This window comes from Acipenser ruthenus, chromosome 9 (assembly GCF_902713425.1).
Source record: "Acipenser ruthenus chromosome 9, fAciRut3.2 maternal haplotype, whole genome shotgun sequence".
NCBI classification, from domain to species: domain Eukaryota; kingdom Metazoa; phylum Chordata; class Actinopteri; order Acipenseriformes; family Acipenseridae; genus Acipenser; species Acipenser ruthenus.
In genome coordinates, this window is record NC_081197.1 from 33,832,148 (window position 1) to 33,854,854 (window position 22,707).

General features: G+C 37.4%; 1 protein-coding gene across 1 annotated transcript in view; it reads left to right on the top strand.

Annotated features, from left to right (window-relative positions):
- The window catches only part of LOC117406118 (discoidin, CUB and LCCL domain-containing protein 2-like), a 46,726-nt gene extending 24,521 nt beyond the window's left edge, over positions 1 to 22,205 (top strand). Inside the window, exons 4-15 of the mRNA XM_034009942.3 lie at positions 5,365 to 5,416; positions 6,375 to 6,447; positions 11,442 to 11,575; positions 11,852 to 11,892; positions 13,053 to 13,265; positions 14,546 to 14,664; positions 15,181 to 15,328; positions 15,689 to 15,808; positions 16,957 to 17,050; positions 17,232 to 17,281; positions 17,521 to 17,658; positions 17,895 to 22,205. Of these exons, the coding sequence (XP_033865833.2) occupies positions 5,365 to 5,416; positions 6,375 to 6,447; positions 11,442 to 11,575; positions 11,852 to 11,892; positions 13,053 to 13,265; positions 14,546 to 14,664; positions 15,181 to 15,328; positions 15,689 to 15,808; positions 16,957 to 17,050; positions 17,232 to 17,281; positions 17,521 to 17,658; positions 17,895 to 18,304 (1,592 nt within the window). The 3' untranslated portion in view covers positions 18,305 to 22,205. The remainder of the gene's footprint in view (positions 1 to 5,364; positions 5,417 to 6,374; positions 6,448 to 11,441; positions 11,576 to 11,851; positions 11,893 to 13,052; positions 13,266 to 14,545; positions 14,665 to 15,180; positions 15,329 to 15,688; positions 15,809 to 16,956; positions 17,051 to 17,231; positions 17,282 to 17,520; positions 17,659 to 17,894) is intronic.
- The last annotated feature ends 502 nt before the right edge of the window (positions 22,206 to 22,707 follow it).

The window sequence follows — 22,707 nt, forward strand, 5'->3', positions numbered from 1 at the left end:
ACAATTGTAAGAGCCTGTGTACTGTACCGCAGCTGACCGTCCAGGAGGTAATGGCCACTGGGGAGGGTTGATGCTGTTATAAATCAAACCGATATTATGCATGTGGACATTTTTTCAACGTGGTTTTCTGTTATATTTTGGATTGGATTGCTTCGACTGCTTGAAGTGTATGTGAGCGCTTAAAGCAAGTTTCAAAAGTCTTATAGAGGGTATGCTGTATAAATAGATGTTGTACGATAAAGCAACATTTTGAATCCATATCCTGTTCTTTTTGTTTTCAAAATAACCAACCTTTCTAGAGGTTAAAGAGAAGATTAGGTCATTATTTAGGAAAATAGGATCTTTGTCTTAACGCATCACCAACATCAGGCAAGTCAATATGTTTAAGTGCTGTGACACAAATCAATAATGTTTATTTAATTTGGACCCGGAGGTGAGTTAGCCAGTGAACTTTTAATTGCATGTTTTTAATGAGATCCTATTTGCAGAAATATGGGCGTGGAAGCTCTTCGGAGAGAATATAATCCTAGAACTGGGTCACCTCTATACAAAAAACACTTAATGGAGCAAATTACATTGTGCAAATGTGGCTATTAATATTTTCCCCTGTTGTCTCAAGATGTGATGTGTAATCTGTCTTCCATGGTTGATTACCCTTGAAGACAGGATTATTAATGAAGGAAATGAATTGCAGTATCTGGATATGTGCTGTTAGAGATATGAAGGTACAGAGCAAGATTTATCCTTGACAGCATAAGCCTGCAATGCCAAGATCATAATTTAAGATATAAAATATGAGTACATTTGGTATCAATCAAATATGCCTGGGTTGATCCAGGACTTTAAACTAGTACAGATGCTCAAAATAGTATTTAAAAAAAAAAAAAAAAAAAAAGTGTACATGACATGATGATAGTTTCTGTAGATTACAGTTTTTGAATTGATAATCAAAGCAAACATGAGGTAACCAGAACAAAACTAATCTAATAATGAGTCTTGTCATTGCTCTCTCAGAATATTTGGAAAAACTGTTAAAAAAAAAAAAAAAAAAAAAAAAAAATAACAATAATAATGTCATAATATAAATGGATACTTTTGCCAAATATGTTATTTGTCATGCAACTGTAAAAAAGCATATTACTTGGGAAGATGATGTTGAAATGCCCTTAGTTATACATTCAAGATAAAGCCTCTGGTGGTAACTGAGTTTTGAAGCAGTTGGTCTCGATACCTTTTTACTTTATCCGGTTTAATACCAGTGTCTAGTTGGATACCTGTCACTGTATAAATCGCAGATCTTTGTGAGTAGGCAGTACTACACCCTAGTCTTTTTATAAATAGGAGCCTACCAAGTTCACAAACACCAAAAAATAGTAGCTAGTGTTTCTTGTGCTCAAACAAAACAGCTGTAGTAGTTTAGCATCTGAAAAACATTTTCATGCAATAGTGGAATCATAAAATGTGAAGAGTAAAGTTTTCTCACTTGGCAACTCTTTCTATTGGTGCAATGTGCTGTAGTCTTCTAAACTCAGCTGCACTGCACAATGCAGACAGTAACCTTGTGGCCTACCCATGGAAAACTTTATAGATGTAAGTTGATTAGAAACTTCTGTTTTCATGTCCATTTACTCCCAGCACAGTTCTTTTTAAAAGCTAAAAGTGTGTTAAACTGCCATTGCAAGCTAATTAAATCTCGGTGTACATTCTTTCAAAAGGTTTAACCCTCACCAGAATCTGCCCTCGAGCGCCCATCTTTCCAGTATCTGCAGTGTGCAGAAGAGTGAAGCATTTTCAGTTGGATATTAATGGATCGCTCATAAAACTCCTCTGGATAGGAAGGGTTTTAATGCTTGCTGAAAAGAATGGTCATAAAACAAACGCATATAAACCCAACAAATCATTATTGTTCTGCAAGAAACAACTCTAGCAGTTTACAGATTTTATATAAACACAAATAATGTTAACCGCATGTTGCTGAATGCTATAGACCAATGGTTTTCAACCCTGGTCCTCAGGGACCCCTGGGTCTTCTGATTTGCATTCCAACTGAGCTCTCAATTACTTCACTAAACCCTTAATTGAACTAATACTTAGCTTAATTAGGCCTTTTTAATTGGTCTCAGCTCCTAAAAAGTTGCAGATTTCAAGTTATTTAGTTGTGTTATAACACACAATATAGTTATTTATATACACATATATACACATACATTTTTTTTTCTTTCTAATACCAACTTGTTTAGAATACTGTCCTTTGTTGATGCAATGAGGAGTCTGCCACAGTTCTAAATTGAGATTATTGAACCCATCGATATGACTGGTACACTTTACAGTAATCATTAATCAATAATTAAGGGTCAGTTTTAAATCATAGGACTGTTGCAAACTGAGATTGAAACACATGTTTTGGGCTCCTACAGGTCGGTATCTATTTTTTTCTGTTAAGTAATTGCTACAGTTTAACAAAGTATACAATTACAGTAAAAGCTGTAGATAAATTCAATGCAATTGAGCTGTACTGTGTGTTTGCACTGGTTATATAAGATCAGGTATCCAGACTACTGCATGTTCCCAATAAAACGTGTCAGTAGCTGGCAGGGTTCATCTTCTTTTAAGGCAGGAAATGCTGGGTAGTTGCAGTAGTTTTGTGTACTGGAATGCTTCATAGTTACTTCCAGGGTGTCGTCAATTAATGAGCTAACCAGACTGCTTAAGTATCTGTAGTCTGATTATTTGACATTGAACTGTAATGGCATGTTTTTAACCTCCAAACTACTGTAGTACCATTAGAGGAAATAAAAACTAATATTTTATATATATATATATATATATATATATATATATATATATATATATATATATATATATATATATATATATATATATATATATAAATTATAATGTTATAATTGTTATGTACAGTAGCAGTACAGTATAACAAAGGGCAGTATGCTTAGTTTCTTGTAAATAGTTCCACGTCGGAGTTAAAACCACTGTACGTTATCATTTTTGAGCCAGCTCTGTATATAGAACATTTTACTTCATCTCTTTGGTGGTTGAGAGTACTTTTTTTCCACTGTAATAGTAAAAAAAACTAATAAAGTGATGGCTGCTGTAATTCAGACTGTAAAGTCACAGAGGAGATTGCATTGCAGCAAACAGAAAAGCAAAGCAAGGTCTCCTCACCAGGAGACCTGTTGGCTGTCTGCCTGGTGGAGTTGAAACGCGCTGTGTGTCATCCTGATAAAGCATCAGCTTGTGGAAAACAAAGCAACCATTCTCCAAATAACTAAAGTCAGTTTCCATTTTTGAAATGTTTAGACATGCAAGGGCTCTTGTTTTTTTTGCAAAATCACTTTCCCTCTGCAAAATTAAAATATTACACAACTTTCCATATCATAATGAACAAATGCTATCTATTTTATTTGTGTTTACCCAGAGCAGCCTACTGTAACTGAGATTGAGTTTGATGTTGGAGACCTTTTTTTATGTATTTTAGTTTATACATCCCGATATGGCTAAGAATACTATTCAGAATCAGAAGTCACTGAATCTCTAATCTCAGTTGGGTACATTTAAAACTTATGTACAGTTTTATGTATGTATGTATGTATCCCTGTTTCTTCATAATCTGAGTCCTACCTGTTGTCTTTTTGTCCCAATTGTACCTGCACACATGCCCTGTGTATGTACTGTATAGCATAGGAAACAATTGGTGGCACAGTGTAGTATGCCAAATTCAGTAGTTTAATAACTTGAGAAATAACTTGTCCAGTTTCTAATACTGCAGCAGCTGCACTTCCTGCAGACATTACAGCAGCGGTTGGGAATATGTATTTTCATTTACAGTGGCTGAGTGACAGAAGCTGCTTCATATTTTCAGTCATTTGTGGAATCCCAAACATCTTGACCCTTTCAAAATGCAGGCGTCTAGACTAACCCGGTTCAGCAGGATGCCCCCCCCCCCCCCCCCCCCCCGAGAGGTTCAGTGGAGTGAGGTAGAAACATTCTTCACTTGGAATGATGTTCACCCACTTCTGAGAACTATTCCAGTTTTTTTCTTTTTGTTCCCCAATAATTTTGTTTCTTTGGTACCTGTGTATGATGACCCCACAAGTACAGTAATGTGGACAGCATGTTGAATGGCTGTGCTGCCATTTTGTTTATTGCATGAGATGTACTGGCAGTACGGTGCTCTTCTATATGATTACATGAAAGTGGGATTATTAAACAATAATAAAAAAAATCAACCGTGGAAATGTAGGATTACTAAAACAATTTGAGTTGCCGTAAAAATACATACAGTTTCCAGTGCTAAGTCCAAATTCCTATTTGATTTGTGTCGATAACAAATCACAAATACTGTAATGTCATGTTTACTGAAGAGAGGTTGGATTGCCATGGAAACTAAACAACCCTCTCATTCTAGTGAGACAGTAAACTACATTTTTAAGTAGTGTCTTTTTCTTCCCTTTAATAAGGGGGTGTTGCTGTAAGTTTGAACTGCAGTCTCTCCCCCCCCATTGGGGCTCCCCTATAAATCACTATTAGTGGTGGGTGTGGGTGTTTGGATGGATATAGAAAAGGGTACCAACTCCTAATTCACATTGTTTCCACAAAAGTTGCTTTCCCCCTGCAAATGCCTACTCGGCATGAGTGAGATCAGGCAAAAACCCCAAGATCTTGGGTTTTGTGATTCATGAAGTGTGTTTTTTTTTTTCTTTTTTTTGTGGTCTACCAAGTCATAGTTTACTTTTATATGTAGCATTGTGGAATGCGCTGACGTAGACTCGCTATTCTGTACACATCAAGAGAATACATCTCCTATGGAAACTGTAGATGTAGGTGGTGTGTGTTGTTTTTTTTTGTGTCCCCCCCCCCCCCCCCCCCCCGTCAGAGTTGATGGGGAATAGATCTACAAAAACAAAGAACAGTTGGATGTCCAGTGTAGGGAACACAATGAAAACTAGTTGTGTTTCTTACAACAGATTTGCTGTAAAAGAGGTCTCTCTGCAGATTGGTAGATATGTGCAGAGAATGCACAGTAAAGAACATTTACTTTCCATCAATAATTCAAATTCCTGGCTTGGATTTTTTTTTTTTTAATATATGTATTTATTATAAAAGGTTAAAGTGTATGGAACACTGATGGACCACCTGCCTGCTCCTCTCTTCACTACTGTTGTTTTGATCATTTAAGAGCAATTTCATTTCACCTTTAATTACATATGGCAAATGGTAATCTACTTCACCAAATAACAAGAGCTCTCGTTCCCTAATCATTTGAAACATCCTGTACAGTGCACACCGAAGGCACGGTTAGTCTGCTCCCATATCTGGTTCAACTTTGTCTTATTTGCCTTCCAGATTTGATTACTTGCTTAGACAAAGGAAGCCACTTTACTGAGCCAGAATTCAGGTAAGAATAATAGTTTATTCAGATCTGATTTGTGTAGTAATTGCTTTCCACTAAAAATATATTTTCATGTAAGTATTTCAGTTTAGTTTTTGATCAAGCTAGTAGTTTGATCCTCTGACGTCTAAACGTATCTGCAGTATCCTAGGATACAGTGTAGGGCTGCTTATTACGATGTCGGATTCAAAATATAACGGCATTTTAATCAAATTTATAAAATAAATATTGTGTATTTCCTAGAAAATAGCACCTAGTAGATCAGTAAAAACCGACGTTCAGTTAAAAAAAAAAAAAAAAATCCTGTAATTTTCTGCTAAAATTTGAAATAAACCAGAGACGTGGAACGCTAACTATAATGTATAATGTTTGGCAAGTCTTTTCTGACCAGAGAAACATGTTGCTGTATTAGGCTACAATTTCAAAAACCTCTGTACAACACACTTTTCAGAAGTGTTTAGTGTTGCAGTTGCCAAGACCAAGCTGTCTTTTGAGAGGTTTATGGAAGAAATGTAACTGAGAATGTTTGACCAACAAGAGTGTGTTTCTGTCAGGCTTTACATCATCCTCAGCTGTTTAGTTTTTACTCGAGGACCTGGCAGGAAAAAGTCATGGCTTTAAAGGCCCTTTTATTATTTTATATACAGGTAGCTGGAATACAAATCTATGAAAATGTTGAGCAACAGCAGATGGTTTAGCTCACTTCTCATGTTTGTTCAAGTTTAGAGGAGGCTCCCTGTCGGACTGTCTTGTTTGAGATCAAATAACAGAATAACACTTAAAAAAAAAAAAAAAAACTACTGTTAAAAATGTCTGGGACTAGTACTTCACTACTTAGAATGTATATTCATCTGCCATAATATGTCTAAATCTTTTGTATTTAACAAATGATCTGCATTACAATACATCTTCGTTGTAAGCGAGGATCATGTCAGAATGTAACTGTATTGATTTCTCTTCATAGCAAATACTGCCCTGCTGGATGCTTGACTGATTTTGGGGAGGTTTCAGGAACCATTCCTCATGGATACAGAGATGTGAGTATTTAGCACTTTAAGATTCAAAGCTAGAAGCGACAGCAGTTCTGAACTGTTTGTCTACATGGCTTTAGAGTAAAAGATCATGGCAACTAGGATGATGGTTGTGATTTGTATGTTGTTTTAAAGTGGTGGTATACACTAACTACTATGTTCTTCATTTGTAAACTTTTGCTGAAATCCAATGTGCATATTCTCAAAATAACCTAAAATTGATCAGTAACTGCTTATGGCTGACACGGGCGTCCGTTTTACGGCTTTGTTGTGAAGGGATTCCAGCCTTACAGATGGCAGCTGTTGGCCAGGGATTTAAAATCATGTTGCCACTCATTGAGTACAAATAAGCCATTGTCCCTTGAGTTTTGTTTAGAAGTAGGGCTTCATTGGAAAGCGCACCTTAGATGGGCTTTTTGCTGATCCAAAGGTTGCACGTACAGTTGAATAGTCCTATAACTAGGACCATGCGAAATTCACGGGAGAATTAAAACGACAGGACTAAGCTGCAATTCAGACCTAAACCTTCAGATGTCAGTGTAGCCATTCCAGCTAAACTGATCTAAAGAATAACTAAGGAATCAACACATTACATTCTGGATAATTAGAAAATACCCCCTAATTACGAGGGACAGTTATGGCCTTTCTAGAAATTGATGTGTTTAAAGAATAAGCTTACCTCGAGACTTGCTGTTGTAGAAAACATGGATGCACCAACAAAATCAACAATCATTTATTTAAGAGATTGCACACAACAATATCCACCTGGTGTCTCAACTCTCCCTGATTGCAATGCATGGTAAGGATCTAGTGGATCTTATACAGTGGTTTGAAAGCCATAATGTTAGAGTTCATCAAATGTCTAATATAAAGTTGCAGAATTCATAAATACGTACAAGAGTTGCACAGCACAGATGCCAGTATAATCAAACAGTGTGTTAAAACTTTCCACAAAGTTAATGAAAAATTGACGAGCTACTACAACCCTGATCAATGCAGAACAAAAGCACATTGTATGCGACCAGCTCAGTGGTGCGGGAACTAAGGGTGCTGGGTGTGCTGGTGCAATGATAAATCCTGTTAGTTTCGTAAATCTTAGGAGCTGGGTGTGCAAAGCACTGCGTCTTCACATTGCTTTGGAACACAAACGATAATAGACCAATCGGTGCTGACGGTCACAATAGGGGCGGGATATTTTACAAATCACGTAAATTCTTCAGTGGCACCACCTGCTAAAATCAGCTTGTCACAAATGCTGCTAACCGTAGGTGCTGCTTTCTAGAGCAATACTAGTAAAAACACACATATACAGTGACGTTCAGGAAGCGTTCGAGGTCCATTCTCTCATGAAAAAAAAATCATCAGCATCGCAAGTCAGCCTTAAGTGGATCATAGCATTATACGCTACTTTTCTGCAAGCCAGTGCTCCTGTCTGCGCAGGTTACCACTATGGATCTCTGCGTTGTGTGGTGAAGTGTTGCCCTGCCCTTGCTAGACCAGCTGTGTTGCGTTGCTCAATAAGGGACACTGAAACAGTGCACTGCCGATTTGGGGGGTGTGACCCGGATGGCTTGTGGGTCAGACCAGGAAATGAATGGATATCAATACAACTACTGGGGGGGAATAAGACGCTTCTGTGCTCATGTTGGTTTTATTAATTAAATAACACATACTTTCAATAACAAAACAAACAAAAGGGCATGAGGGCCAAAATAAACAAACACTATAAACAGAACACAAAACAAATTCTGTGCTGGTACAACGATCAGGTAGGTAGCAGTTGCTTTCTGTATTTCATTCATAGATCTCTCAAACACTGTCTCCATTTCTATTTCTACTCATCCAACCACCCCGTTCAGCCAAAGCTGCTTGTTTTTATATTGTGGCCAAGGGATTAACTGGCTATTAATTATCTAGTTTATTCCTCTACCGCATTCATCACAGGTTTTCATACGCATGGTCAACAGCCAGTTTGTCAATGATCACTCGCTGCTGGCCACGCATTCTCACCATTTTATCTTGGGGCATTGGGGTTGATTTTCTTAGGACTGCAAAATACTTAATCAGCTTCCAAGTTTTTCTTGTCCTCTTATTTCCTCCACTCAGCCAAGAGTAAAACTGACTAAGGGGAGCAGAGAATGTGCCAATAAGAAATGCAGGAGTTCGCTGGGCAACCCAGAACTGTATACAATCACTGGAGACTAGAATTTTGGTGGAAATACACTAAACTATTTTGTATTCATGCTAGATTTGCTCTAAATGTTTTATGGTAAGCATGTTGTAAACATTGTTGCAAGGACTGTGGTGTTGAAGCTGGCTTTGTTTAACAAAATAGCAACTGAATGCATGGCTTCCATCATATACAGGGATTATAGGTTTGTTTAATGGCTTTCAGCACCCACACTGTAAAAAAAATAAAATAAAAATGGTTCCAGCGCCATTGAACCAGCTCAAGTTTCTGAAGGCAGTAAGGGTTTCCGACCCACAACAAGTTTGTAGTTTAGATAAAGAAATCCTCCTGTTAGTTTTTATTCCAGGGTTTGATGCTTACTGTAAATCAGAAATAGAGGGATATCTGCTCAAGGGACAAAATGCTAGACAAATCTAGTTGTCCTTCTTAAAAATCTACTTGTCCTGTCACTGTCCCACAAAACACACACACGCTTTTTTAGGATTTTGCTTTTATTAAACCATGAACACAGTCTTAGTGATTTTTGCTACATGAAATCAAATAAAGAAAATTCAGTCCAAACATACTTGCCAAAACTGAGCCCATCTAATTTTTGTACATGACACATGGCAAAACAAAAATAATAATTAAACTAAAAAGATTCAAACCACACCAATGGAGATTATTATGAGGCGCACCTGTCAAACTATTTGGTGTAAAATGAAAACCAAACACAGTATTTATAAAATTCTTTATGATCCTACTTCATGAGAGTTGTGGCTCCACTGATACTTTTGCAGTTTTTAGGTAGGAGATCACTAAATTACACTTATGGAGATATTTCTAAAGAAATGATTTTGGATGCATTTTAAAACGTCACTTTTACATTCAAACTAGGTCATTGTATTTCATCATAGAGTGAAAACGTTATTCTCTTAATAGTCTTAAGATTCTCAGCTGTTTAGAAAGGTATAATACGGATTTGATTAAGTAGCTTTTTAAAGAAAGATTATTGGTGTTAGATCTCCCTCCTGACCTTGGAGGAGCGGATGTGCTAGTTAACCAAGGGGTCATGGTTGACGCTATAAAAAGGGGACGTAGTGATGTGATCTGTTCCTTTATTGTGGTTATGCAAAAGAACAGAAAGGACCGGTGTACTGTGTTAAAAGAACATGAGTGTTTTGTTTGTTGTTGTCAGTCTGTCTATATCGTCTTGTTTGTCTTGTGTATTTAGACTAGATGGCTAAACACAATCCTGCGCTGTCGCCCACGGCCAGCACAAAACCCGGACAACAACGCACTGACTGTTCACTAAAATAACATTGCAAATTCACTACCAGCACTACAGCACTCACTGGGAGAGGTGACCGTGTTTGTGTTTGGGTATTTCCATTGGGATTATTGTTCATTGTAAACGGGACTGTGCAATACACATCGTTGTGTATTGCCAACCATCATTGTTTTGTTTCTGTTTGGTCATCTGACCCCTGGATTAAAATAAACAGAAAACATTTTCACCCGTACTTTGTTTGTCTGTCGTTTCTTGTTGGATTACTGCACTGCACCTGAACGTACCACTTACCACTTTGCCACAGTCCCTTCGTAGTTGCAATAAACAAATGTTAGTTTTTTGCATTTTAGGGTTTCTGTTTTTGGTCCATGTACAAGAATAGGGTTTAGTTATCTGGCCACAGGAAATGGGAAAATGACTTTCAAATTCCAGAGAGGTGAATAGAGACAACGTCAGCGGTTCACTGGGTTTGTGGCCATGACCACAGAGCTGTCATCAATAAAACATGGAGGGGGAGGAGGGTCCCTTCAAGGTTTACCAGGATGCTTTGGTACAATATCATTGACCGCATTAGAAATCATGAGCTGTACAGCAAATCCAACACTAGACTGTAAGTATGTGTGTAAAACAAAGGAGGTGCAGCGCAGGTATACCTACTGGTTTCCTCCCAAGAGGTTACTCAATGCATTCTACTGCCATTGCTACTCATTTCAATGACTTGCAAAGGAGTCATTAGTAAAAAAGTTAGGTAATGCTTTGTGGTGTAATATTGGCCAGTTTCTATGGGCAATGCATGATGTAACCTGTCTAAGGCAGAACAAAAGGGTAATTCTTTGTTCTTTAGTCAAATGCAGCATCTCTGCAACCCTTTCTTTTCCATAGACAAAAAAAAACAAATTTCTTTGCATGTTTCTGTATATGGCATACACATCTATAAAAAGAGTTCTGGACTACACAATCAGACTGTGCAATGTGTGCATATTGTACATGTAGAAGAGAAGAAAGATGGGAAAAGGCTGATCTGAAAGGCAAAGGAGCAAGAATCTCCTTTGAAATGTCTAGTCATGTGTAAGATTATCTGGCTACTAAAAAAAAAAAAAAAAAAAAAAAAAAAAAAACTATGAAATGAATCCCAGACTAATGGTGGTGGTGATTTAATTTCCTATAATACCGAACAAATGTAGACTTGCACTGCTGTCTCCAAGATGCATACTTTTATTAGATCACCACTGTTGGCATGTCATTCAAATCCGTGGACTCCACCTTCCTGCCAGTAGTTCTGATGCTGATGGAGTTTCAGATGTCACATTTGGCCTCTAGAAGGGTCAGTTTCAAATTCACAGGGCTCCTAATAGTGATCATGGGGCTGTGATAATGGGGGGGGGGGGATTCAATTAAGTAGATTCTGTTAATTTTTTCAATGAAAACTAGCTCTTCATGCACAACATCATCCTTTTATGTACTGTTGTACTGTTTTTATGGTGTGCTTAGTTGATAACCTCCTTTCTTTTTTTCTTTCTTTCTTTCTTTTTTTCTTAGTCGTCCCTGCTGTGTAGGGCAGGTATTCATGCTGGGGTCGTCTCCAATGTCCTTGGTGGACAGATAAATGTTGTCAACAGCAAAGGCATCCCGTACTACGAGGGCTCTCTCGCAAATAATGTCACGTCCAAAGTGTGAGTAAAAAAAGTGCATGAAATCTGCCACTATTGGGGGGAGGGGAGGAAAAATAAAATTGACACTGGTATGAAATCTGCTTCGAAATCCTATTAAATGTTATGTAAATATTTTGAGTAATTATGTTATACAGCAGTTCATTTAAGCTTGGGCCAGTTCAATCTTTCTAACATCGTTAATGCTTATTCCCCCCCCCCCCCCCCCCCCCCCCAAAAAAAAACTATTAAGTCATTTAAATGATCACAGTTAATTTATCTTTGTCTCCTTTTTCACAGCGGCCCTCTTTCTGCCAGCCTCTTCACTTTTAAGACCAATGGTAAGTTTAATTCCCTTTCTTTTGATTTAGTAAGAGGTATTGCAATATAGCAACAAATACTTTTGTTCAGTCTTTGAAAAGAGACTAAAGACCCTTTCTAGTTTTAACCATGGATATGCACTAATATCTTGGGTTGCCTAGTAACAATTGGTTTCTTTGAAATAGCTATGAGGATTCCTTACATTTCAGACATGACCACCTAAATGCTCCTTTTATTTTTTCAACAGTTTCAGATTAAAGTTTCTAAAATGTATTGTTTCAGCTTTGCGTTATGGCAAGGTGGTTTCAAGGAGGTGATAACATCTAACCCTACTGCTAAAACAAACTGTACATGTAGTGAATAGATACCAAGGAATTGTTTTACTAAAGCACACTTGTGGTACACCGCTTCTTTTAAATTGGTTTACACAGGAACAGTTACAGCCAGCTATTGACTGGTCGGCTTTCAAACCAGACACATTTTAGCTTTTAGTACTCTTTAATTGGATAAAATTAACTGGCAAATGCATTACCATTCAGCTAAAATGTGAAATTGGTGTTTTAGTCCTGTCTGACTCCTAATTTCCAGACCTTAACTCAGTGTAATAATTTGATTGTAGAATATATAAAACCCCTGACAAGGGCAGCAGTATCCTGATGCAGCCAGTTTAACAAAATTACAAATGGGTATAAATACGGTTTCATGTTATAGAATGTTCCTTTTATTTTAATGGCAGCGTTTGATTGATATTTTATGAATATACTGCCAGTTTGTTTGGGTTATATGTAGCATTTCCATGTAGTTTTAAAGCTTGATTTGTTATCTGTTTTGTGCTTTACTACTACCAGTACTTTCCTCCTTGGGTGGTTTAAAATGTTGGGTAACAATACTGTAACAATACAACATAAGAAATTAGTTGCATGAATAGTATTTGGCCAAAACTAGTACTGTTATTATATGTGTACATGTTGTCCCTATAGTTCTAGGAATTGCTTTACTGTGCATGTCACATCAGTGTGAATATTTTATTTAATAAAAAACAAAAAAGTAGTGTGGTAAATCCAGCAAAATCAGACAAACAAGGTGCAAAGGTTGTGAGGTTTGTTCTAGTGGTTAGCAAAGGCCCATGGCCATCGAGCTCCTGGGTTCAAATCCCAACTAATGAGTCTTTATTCAACAGGCTGCTATGGGACACTGGGGCTAGAGTCTGGAGTTGTCCGAAATGCACAGATCACAGCATCCACTGTGCTTCAATGGGACGTCAACGGGCAGCCAACTGTGTGGGGGCCCGAAAGAGCCAGGCTGAAGAAACCAGGCCCTCCCTGGGCTGCCTTAGATACCAATGAACACCAATGGCTACAAGTGGATTTGAAGAAAGAGAAAAGAATAACAGGTAAGGACAGGGAGGTTGACTTAAGGCAGGGGGGCAATGACATTCTCTCTATTTATCTATTTATTTATTTATGTATTTATTTATATATATATAGATACAGACAGACAGACACAGACATTTACATTTAATACGATAAGTAACAATAAAATACTAAAAAAAAATAAGATTCCAATGAAAAACAACAATTTATACCCTTCACACACGCATGCCGCTACTGAGCTGCCTCTACTGAGACGTTTCAGTTATTTATTTATTTATTTTTTTAAATACCCATTCACACAGCACGAAAGTGCGCAATCTATGCCAGTATAATACTGTCATAACCCTTTCACACAGCCAAAGGGGGATCCTGGGAGTACAAATTTCAAAAGTGTCAGTCATCAGATCGTTTTCATTGCAACGGAAACCAAACAAAATCACAAAACAAAATGCAAAACAAAAGAAGTAAATTTTGTTTGTTTTTAATGTTCAGTTAAAGCTTCAGGCACAATATAGGTTGCGTATTTTATTCTAAAGAAAGCGATAGATTTTAAAGAAAGAGAGTCCAGCTCTTAAGGCAAAAGCAGAGAGCGAAAGTACGGTGGATGCTGGTATTTTCTATATATAAAGGATGCTCGTGTGAATGCTCCTTGTATTTTGCAACCTAACACTCCCAAGATTTTCTGATAGCGAGTGGAAAAAACATTTCCGCATGGGAAGAGAAACATTTGAGTACCTGGTTGAACAACTGCATCCGGTATACAGTCACTACAGTGCTTCAGAACCGGCATAGCATTTCACACAGAGGTTAAGACAGTTCAGTGCTGTCTCTGAACCACCAATGACGACTCTGTGGCGGTATCGCCAATTCACACAGACCAAAATACCGCATTAGTGCCGGTACTGAGCCGTCATAACTCGTCTGTGTGAAAGGGGTAATAGATTAAGTTTATTTCCATTGTTATGGGTTTAAACGTTTTTTTAGTTTGTCATTTTTCTTAAGTGCTAATAATTGGCCGTAGTGCCCAATACAGCTGAACAAGTGGGCCTTGGGTAAGTTATTTACTGAAGCTTAATTGTTCTGTGTTGGCAATGTATACACCAAAAGTAAAATTTATATTTTGAAATAATAAAATAATAACCTAGATAAGGTTATTGCATCAGTTTGAGTTAATTGGGTTGTAAAGATTGCATAGAGTAATACTTTAACAATAGTTAAAATACTGCTTGTGTTGGTGGCACACATCTTTAGCCAAGATCATGTGTTAAATAGCCCCTTTTTTTGTATTGTTGGTCTGTAGGCATCTCAACTACCGGATCAACCATGTCCGATTACTATGTCTCTGGTTATCGAGTGCTGTACAGTGAAAATGGGAAGAATTGGAGTGTGTTCAGGGAAGCCAATGCAGACCATGACAAGGTAGGATTACAATACAAGTCAAGTGTCTCTTTGTGTGTTCTGGTATGTGTTTCAGTATGCTATCTGTAAACCCTAAAAAAATGTTTTGTCTTGTGCAGGATCGTTTGTTCAAGTCAGTCTCCTCATTTATTTCTTTTAATTGATTGAAAATCGGCTAAATTTAATACCATCTTAACAGCGGGGGTGGGTTAAGAAATGTCAAGACTTAAATGCAGAGAAAGAACATGTTGCATTTGTTACTAATATATAGTTATATATTGCACTTCGATACACTGGACATTCTTGTTGCAGTTTCTATACGCAATTATTCCAGTAATATGCATGTTTTTTTAAAATCAGCAATACTCATGTTTTTCTATTGCTTTCCATTACACGTGAACTACCCAAAAAATTCCACAGGACAGGGTTTCTGTGGTTTTTTGTTCGTGTTTGTTTGTTTTTTTTAAGATTATTTTGTGTGTGTGTGTATGAAATCGGTATGTTTTTAAGGCAATTTTTTTTATTCTCTTATGACAGATTTTTCAAGGAAACGTTAATTACTTTCAAGAAGTCCGCAATAACTTCATCCCCCCTATCGAGGCCCGGTACATCCGGATTAACCCACTGCAGTGGCACCAAAAGATTGCAATGAAGGTGGAACTGCTGGGCTGTCAGCCATCTTTAGGTAAAGGAGACATTGTCACCTGTTGGTGGATGGCAAGGATCAATAGTTGTGTAGCTACTAAGGCAGAAATAAGATTAATCTTTTAATGAAGTTGGTAAGTTACCAAATGTATAATTGATAGGCCAATTTGTCATGCATGTGCTGTGCAGTGGAGAGAAAAAAATAATTTAGTGTAATACTACAGACTGTTTCCTTTTTAAAACCATGTATTAAGTGTGTCCTGTGAGTGAGTACACTAATGGATAACTCATAAACAGTGCCATTCCTTGAGGGTGGTGCATATTCCCATCCTATCCAAAATAAATTCTCTTCAACTTGTGGTATGTAACTTCTTTTTTTTTTTTTTCTGTCTGATTACAGGGAGGGCCCCGATCCCTCCACCACTCCCCAAGATCAGCACAGACTTTCCAGTGCAGTTAGACGAGACAACCTTCACCCCGGACATCAGAAACACCACAGTGACTCTCAATGGAACCAAAGGTACACCGGCAGAATGCTTTAGTTGGTCCCATTGGTTAGAGTGAAGTACAGCCAATTAACACCCAGGCATGTGCCTACTAACGATAAGGAAGTGATACAGGGCTTCTTTTTTAACCCTTTTGCGGTCCTATGTCGGACCAGGTCCAACATTACAATTTTTCATCAAAAAGACATCAAGCACAGGTCTCTAGTCGTTTTTTCTCTGGAAAAAGCAGAGAAAAGCTTTCAATGGCCGATAGAAGCCGAAAAAAAAGGAGGCGGATCTGAGCAATACGCATAGTCCCTTCACCACAGACAGACATAACACGGACATAAACAAACAAGATAGCTGCTTCCGCATCTAGCCCTTAAAGAATGTCACGGACATGAGATGTTATAGTTATAAAATAATTACTTGGGTAGCATTATTGAGGAGTTTGGTGATAAAACGAGTGATCAGGAAATGATTTATCAGTATGCATGACTATGAAGAGGTATGTGATAAATACAGCGAACAAGGGGTGGGGCAGGGCTGTAGATGCAGTACTGAGTGTCATATTGATATGCAGTGCCTTTTAAACCGGTTTTACTTTGAATAAAATTACTTTTAAACAGCGCGTGTAAAATAAATAGCGAGTGTGAAAATAAATTAGACCTGACGCGCCTGAGACACGCTGAATAAATGCACCGCAAAGGGTTAATCTCTGCTAGGGATGAATGTCCTCAGGGACAGGGATTTAGTAGAGGTCTGTACTTACATTATAAGTTACATATTTCTATGGGACAACTTGTTTAGGACATTTATTAGGACATGCACATTTTGAGGGAATCAGTCTGGGATGTAAGGAGATGATTGTCAGTCTATATTTATGTACTTGTCATACACTTGTACGAGAGAACTGTCTAACCAATTGTAACAAAATGTATGTTTTTATGATTACACTTAGTTGTTAAAGTAGGGAAATAATTGAAACCATTATGTCATTTTAGATTTTTTTTTGTCATTTCTGGATTTTGCCTTCCATAATACGAAATGCAGGGCCTTCAATAAAAAAAGCCAGTTTTTGATTTCAAGTGTGCCACTACAAGACCTATTGCTGGTTTGAGATATGAAGGGTCCTTTACTAATGAGTAACTGGAATAGGAGTGTTTGGATTGGTTTGTTTCAGACGTGGCCTTGGCGGCTGTCCTAGTTCCTGTGTTAGTGATGGGTCTCACTGCACTCATTTTAGTCCTGGTTTGTGCCTGGCACTGGAGAAATAGGTGAGGAAACCAACAATAAAATACCTGATGCTTTATGTATGTATGTATGTATGTATGCATGCATGCATGCTGCAAATTGACGATTTTACTGCTTCCGTCCATATTTTGAATACCTTTTAAAGTTGTGTGCGCTGTTGTATTAAGTTTGTTGCACTAAAACTGAAATGATTTTAATCTGCAGAAAGAAGACTGCTGAAGGGACCTATGACTTGCCGTACTGGGATCGGCCAGGTAAGCCAAGGACAGCAATTGCCAGTTTTTTCAGTATAAACCAGTACTTGCAGAGATAATCTCTCTCTAACACTGCATGCACAGGTGCGCCTGAAAGATGTACCTGTAATCTTTCTTTAAAGAAATAAAAATAAACAGGAAATCATCTGACAATATAACATAAATGTTTCAATGCTTGGTGCTGTGTGCCTTGGCATTGACCAGTTAGAATATAAATCATAATTCTCATCTACCTGCAGGCTGGTGGAAGGGAATGAAGCAGTTCTTGCCAGCAAAGGGTCCGGAGGTGGAGGAATCCCCCGTCCGATACAGCAGCACTGAAGTGAGCCGCCTGAGAGCGAGGGACGTGGGCCCCTTGTTACAGACAGCACCAGCAGGTACCATATAAAGGCATTGGTGCCAATAGATAAACATATAGAAAGTGTTTTTCATTCTTTTTTTGCCACATCTAAACTAGAAGTACAATATTTGTTTCATAATTAATAATTTGTATTTTTTCTGAGTAAAAAGTACTGGAATAAATCACATGCCTTTTTTAGGGGAATGTATTTGTTTTGAGCCGCCTTATTTATTTATTTATTCTTTTTTTAATCCTTCTCTTTTGTTAAAACAGAATATGCACAGCCTTTGGTAGGAGGAGTTGTGGGAACACTTCACCAGCGATCTACTTTCAAGCCTGGGGAGGGTGTTGACCCCAGCTATGCGGACCCTGACCCCTACGATGCACCGCTGCAGGAGATATACCATGCCTACGCAGAACCACTGCCAGCATCAGGAGCGGAATATGCCACACCGATCATTATGGACATATCCAGCCACCTGGCAGGAACTGTGAGCCAGCCACCCATATCCACCTTCAAATCACCAGGGATGGCACTTCTATCCAGGACAGACAGCAGTGTTTCCACTGGACATGTTCAGTATGACACCCCCAAGGGGACCCTCAGCCCAGCCCCTGCTGCTGAGGAGCTGGTGTACCAGGTACCTCAGAGCAGTGTCCAGAAAGCGGTTGACAGTGGCTGACCAGGTGTGAATCTAGGGTGGGGGGGGAAAGAAAATTGGATGTTGTTCACTGAAGCCTAGGTCATTTTTAAAGCACACTACCTTATTTTATATTCACAGATCAGTGGGTCATACTTTCTTTAGGAAGGAGTAAGCCCTGATCCAGTCCTACTGAACTGAATGTTAGCCAAGGGGAAGGTTACTGCTCAATTTTCGCAGTCTATTTTTTTCTCATTTCATTTTTTTGTACAGTCCTTTCTGATGAAACTGTGATGACAAAGTATTTTTTTTCTAATACCTATCGAAGAATTTCCATTTAATATGATCAATAATTTATTTTAAAATCAAAGAAAGGTGGCGGTTTATATCCATGCCAGCAGCTTTGGAAGTCACGACACATATGTAAAGTAGACTCACGGTGGCATTAAATTTTAGAAGTGTCTGCTGCTCTGAGATGAGGATTTTTTTTTTATGGCAACCATTGTCTCAACATCCAAACTCAGACACAATACAAGCAGCTTATTTGCTTTTTAATAGAAACTGTATAGGGATTCCTTTTCACCATTTCTGTAAGCTGTAATATTTTGGTTGGTTTATAAAGATAAAGTACTACATAGTTAAATTGAAAGAAAATAACACTAATGATCCTTTTAGAAGCTGTTATGGTTTGGTTTGTTAGACCTTCAGCTGTGATATTAACTGGAAACTAAGTAATTGTTTAGCTGTAGTACTAAATGAAGCAATAAAAACGGTAAAGAGAGGAAAAACACATCAGTACTTGCTAACAAGGACAGCTGCTTAAAAATGTATTAAGCATGTAAATTACTCTGTGTTTTATTACATGCTTTGACTAATTGCTTCAAGTTTTAAAGAAAATCAGTTTGCCAATTGCATAATTCTTTCCAAATACTCAGCCCAATATAGAAAAGCTATTATTCCCCTACTAGAAATATAGAAGTTACTCACATTAAGTATCTGTGTAATAATTTTAATGAATCTGTTTTGCACTGTTTTTCTAGCGATTTTACTGTGTTGTGCAGAATTTTGCATTTATGAGATCTGTTTGAAGGTTGTACAGACTCATTTTGTGGAATTGGATTTCACATTGTCTGGTTTAAAAGTGAGATCAATGTTGTGTGTTGTCACTGCGAAACTCTGATTGCACATGCCTATAATGTAGAGATGAACAGATGCCTAGATATACTGTACTGCCTACATTCTCTCTGCACACACACATACAAACCTAAAACCTGTGGTTCCATCACTGGAATTAGAAATGGTTTGCCACGCATTTTACTAGATGCAAACCTTCTTAGTTTTCAGTTCTTTGTGAATATTGCCCTGTTGCAACATCATTAAGAACTTATGAAGTGGACATTGACCTGTGCCCTGTTTGTTCTGGTCTTGTTAAGTTTTACATGTGTTTGTGTGTTTGGTAGACTTGAAAGACAAATTTTGGGTGAAGTCTTACAACAGAGTTGCATTTTATCTGTTGACTCCACACAGCCATCTTCATTTTTGAAATATTGGGATTTCAGGGAGCTCTACATAATATAATACAGTACAGAATAAATATATAGCATCGTGCATGAGCAAATATCTCAAGGTTCTGTACAAGCAGAATCTTTTGCAAAAAAGAAAGTCCTCACTCTAAATTTGAAAATGTGAATAGTTTCTGCAACTGAATGTATTTGGCAATAAATGGCACATCTTCCATCCACACTAGAAGCTCTTTGGATAGTTTAGAGCAACCAGATGTCAGGAAACAGCCAGGTTCAAGAGAAGGAAAAAAGGATTTTGCAGCAACAGGTGGTTTAAGAGGTTACTGTAGAAACTCTGTACTGAATATCTAGCATACATAACAATTAGGATGTATTTATCTTCTCATGTTTTAATAGTTAACAAAGGTGTCATGACAAGCCAAAGAATGCAGAGCTCTGCATGAAACTGTAATTGTAGCACCATTCAAATTTGTAAAAGTGTCCGGTACCAACCGACTTATGAACATGCAATGTAATCCCTTTGAGTTCAGATACTCAGCTGGCACTAGCAGCATGATTTCCAAATAGGAACATGATTGCAAAATAGACTGGTATGTCATTTAATCACTTTTTTGTGTATTTTAAAAGTCAGCAACAACAATGCACCATGTTTTGAATCCTTATAAAAGTAGGGAGCACATGCTAACCTTTATGAATATGGCACATTGTCCATTTAACTGTTAAATAAAAACTGCAAAGGTTGAGTAATGAAAATAGAGAATATTCTTAATGTGTTTGTAGTATGTGATTTAATCTTAAGTATTTTCACAGCTTACCCTCCAGCATTGTGACTCGGCAGATCAGTTACATTTGATTGCAATTTTCTGTAGAACTTTGAAATGAAGTTTGACTGTGCATGTTAGTGATGTGAAATTAACACAAGGATTAAACATGTGATGCGCTGTTTAACTCTGCACTGCAGAAAAGAGGGCAACAAACAATAACTGTCCTCAATTGTAATCTAGGAAACTGTTGCATAGCCCGTGTTTATGCACAGTTTTCATTATTTTTCCATAGAAGACACTAATATGATTGATAGGATATCCGGGGGTTACAGAAGGAGTTGAGCACTAGGAGTTTCTGTATTTTTTTTTTTTTTTTTTTTTTTGGTCAAGCCAGATCAGTGGTTGCATTAGCGTTTGATGCATGGACAATTTGCATTGTACATTTTATATTTGATGTCAACTGCCTAAGTTTCTTTGCAGTAATCCAGCCATATGTAAACAAGTATATTATCAGAAATGATGTACAGTCACAATTTTAATTAACATCTTGTTTCACTTTTTGTCCAGCTGAAGTGATTTCAGCTTTCCAGTGCAAAGATTGTGTAAAAGCACAATGACCGTACACAAATTCAGGGACAGAACGTTTTGGTTTCAGTGGGGTTCTCTTGTGCAAACTGAGCACACACACACTCACACACACATGAATATAAGACAAATAGAAAAATGGTGACACTTTGAAAGGCAGTATCATATGAACTGACATTTGGTTGTGTGCTATATTCATTACTTTATCAAATCCAAAGTGGTCTATAATATGATACTGGAACCCAAGTACAACTGCTCATTATTTTTAAGCAGCAGTGATGTTTAAAGTAGTTCATTTGCTTATACAGAGCCAAAAAGCTTTTAACCGGAGTCATTTTGTGTCAGCAGTTTCCTGTGCGTTATGGTCTTAATGAAAGTTAAGTGCTTCTAAATCTTTTTTCCCCTCATGATCCTAAAGCATCATAAAATCAGAATGAAAAGAGTACTGGCAAGCTTTTTAAAGTGAATCCCCTGAATGTGCATTAGTACATTTGTCACTGAATTTTTCATTTTGAATGTATTTGAGGAATCTGTTTCAGGTCATCGCTAATCTTTCTTTTCATTTGGTCCATTCCTTAGTGAAGTGAGCACTTGCAGTGTACTACCTTCTGTTCTGTGCTGAATGGAAATCAAGGAGCAGTTTGTAATAGAGTCTGACCTAGATAAGAGAGTACATAACATCATTTCAACTTCATCTTCAATGTGGCTGACCTGAAGTTGGTGAAACACTGTTTTTTTAGTGTACAGTTACATTTGAAGACCTGCATTTGGATGTTTCACCCTTTCCAAATGGTCAGGTTGCAAAGATATTTATTTTCTTTGTGGTCTTCTAACTGTGGTTGGTTGAAAAACAGTGAATACAGAAGTAAAGTCAGTACAAGGTGCAATGTAAAAAGCATCACCTGACACACTTCCGTTATCGGTGAATCCCAGAATGTATCTTGTCTTACCTCGCATGTACTGCAGTCAATCCATATTTGTATATGTTGGTGGAATTTAGATTGTATACAGAGATGTTTTTTTTTTTTTTTTTAAATGTATGTCTTTTAATAAAAATGTAAAGGAACTAGATTTGATTTGCCTTGTTTTGCATTTTAAAATAAAGTTTTCTCCACTGTTAACCATTTATTTAAGCAATGTGTCCTTCACACACTGTGCTTAAAGTAGTCTGTTGGAAATGAATGTACTGCTATAAAATCAGGCTCAAAGAAAAAGTCTAATTTGCTGAAAGGAACATTTTCGTATAGAGACATCCAAGTAATACGTTTTAAAGTTCTATTGAATCCCAATTCATATATTACATGACTGTATTTGAGGAATTCACTTTAATTCATACAGCTTTTGTAGGATGTCATTGTGCCCTCAGGGAAGCATTCATGTCTGAAATGTAATTATTCAGTCTGTGGTCAATTGTTGACAATAAACCACATTGTTTGCTATGTATAAACTATTGACAATTTCCAAGTAACTCCATCACCGTAGTAGCCTGTAGTATAAAACAACATTTTTGAGGTCAAATAAAATGGTACAGATTCCAGAAGAAATTAGAAAAAATATGATATGTTATGGTTGT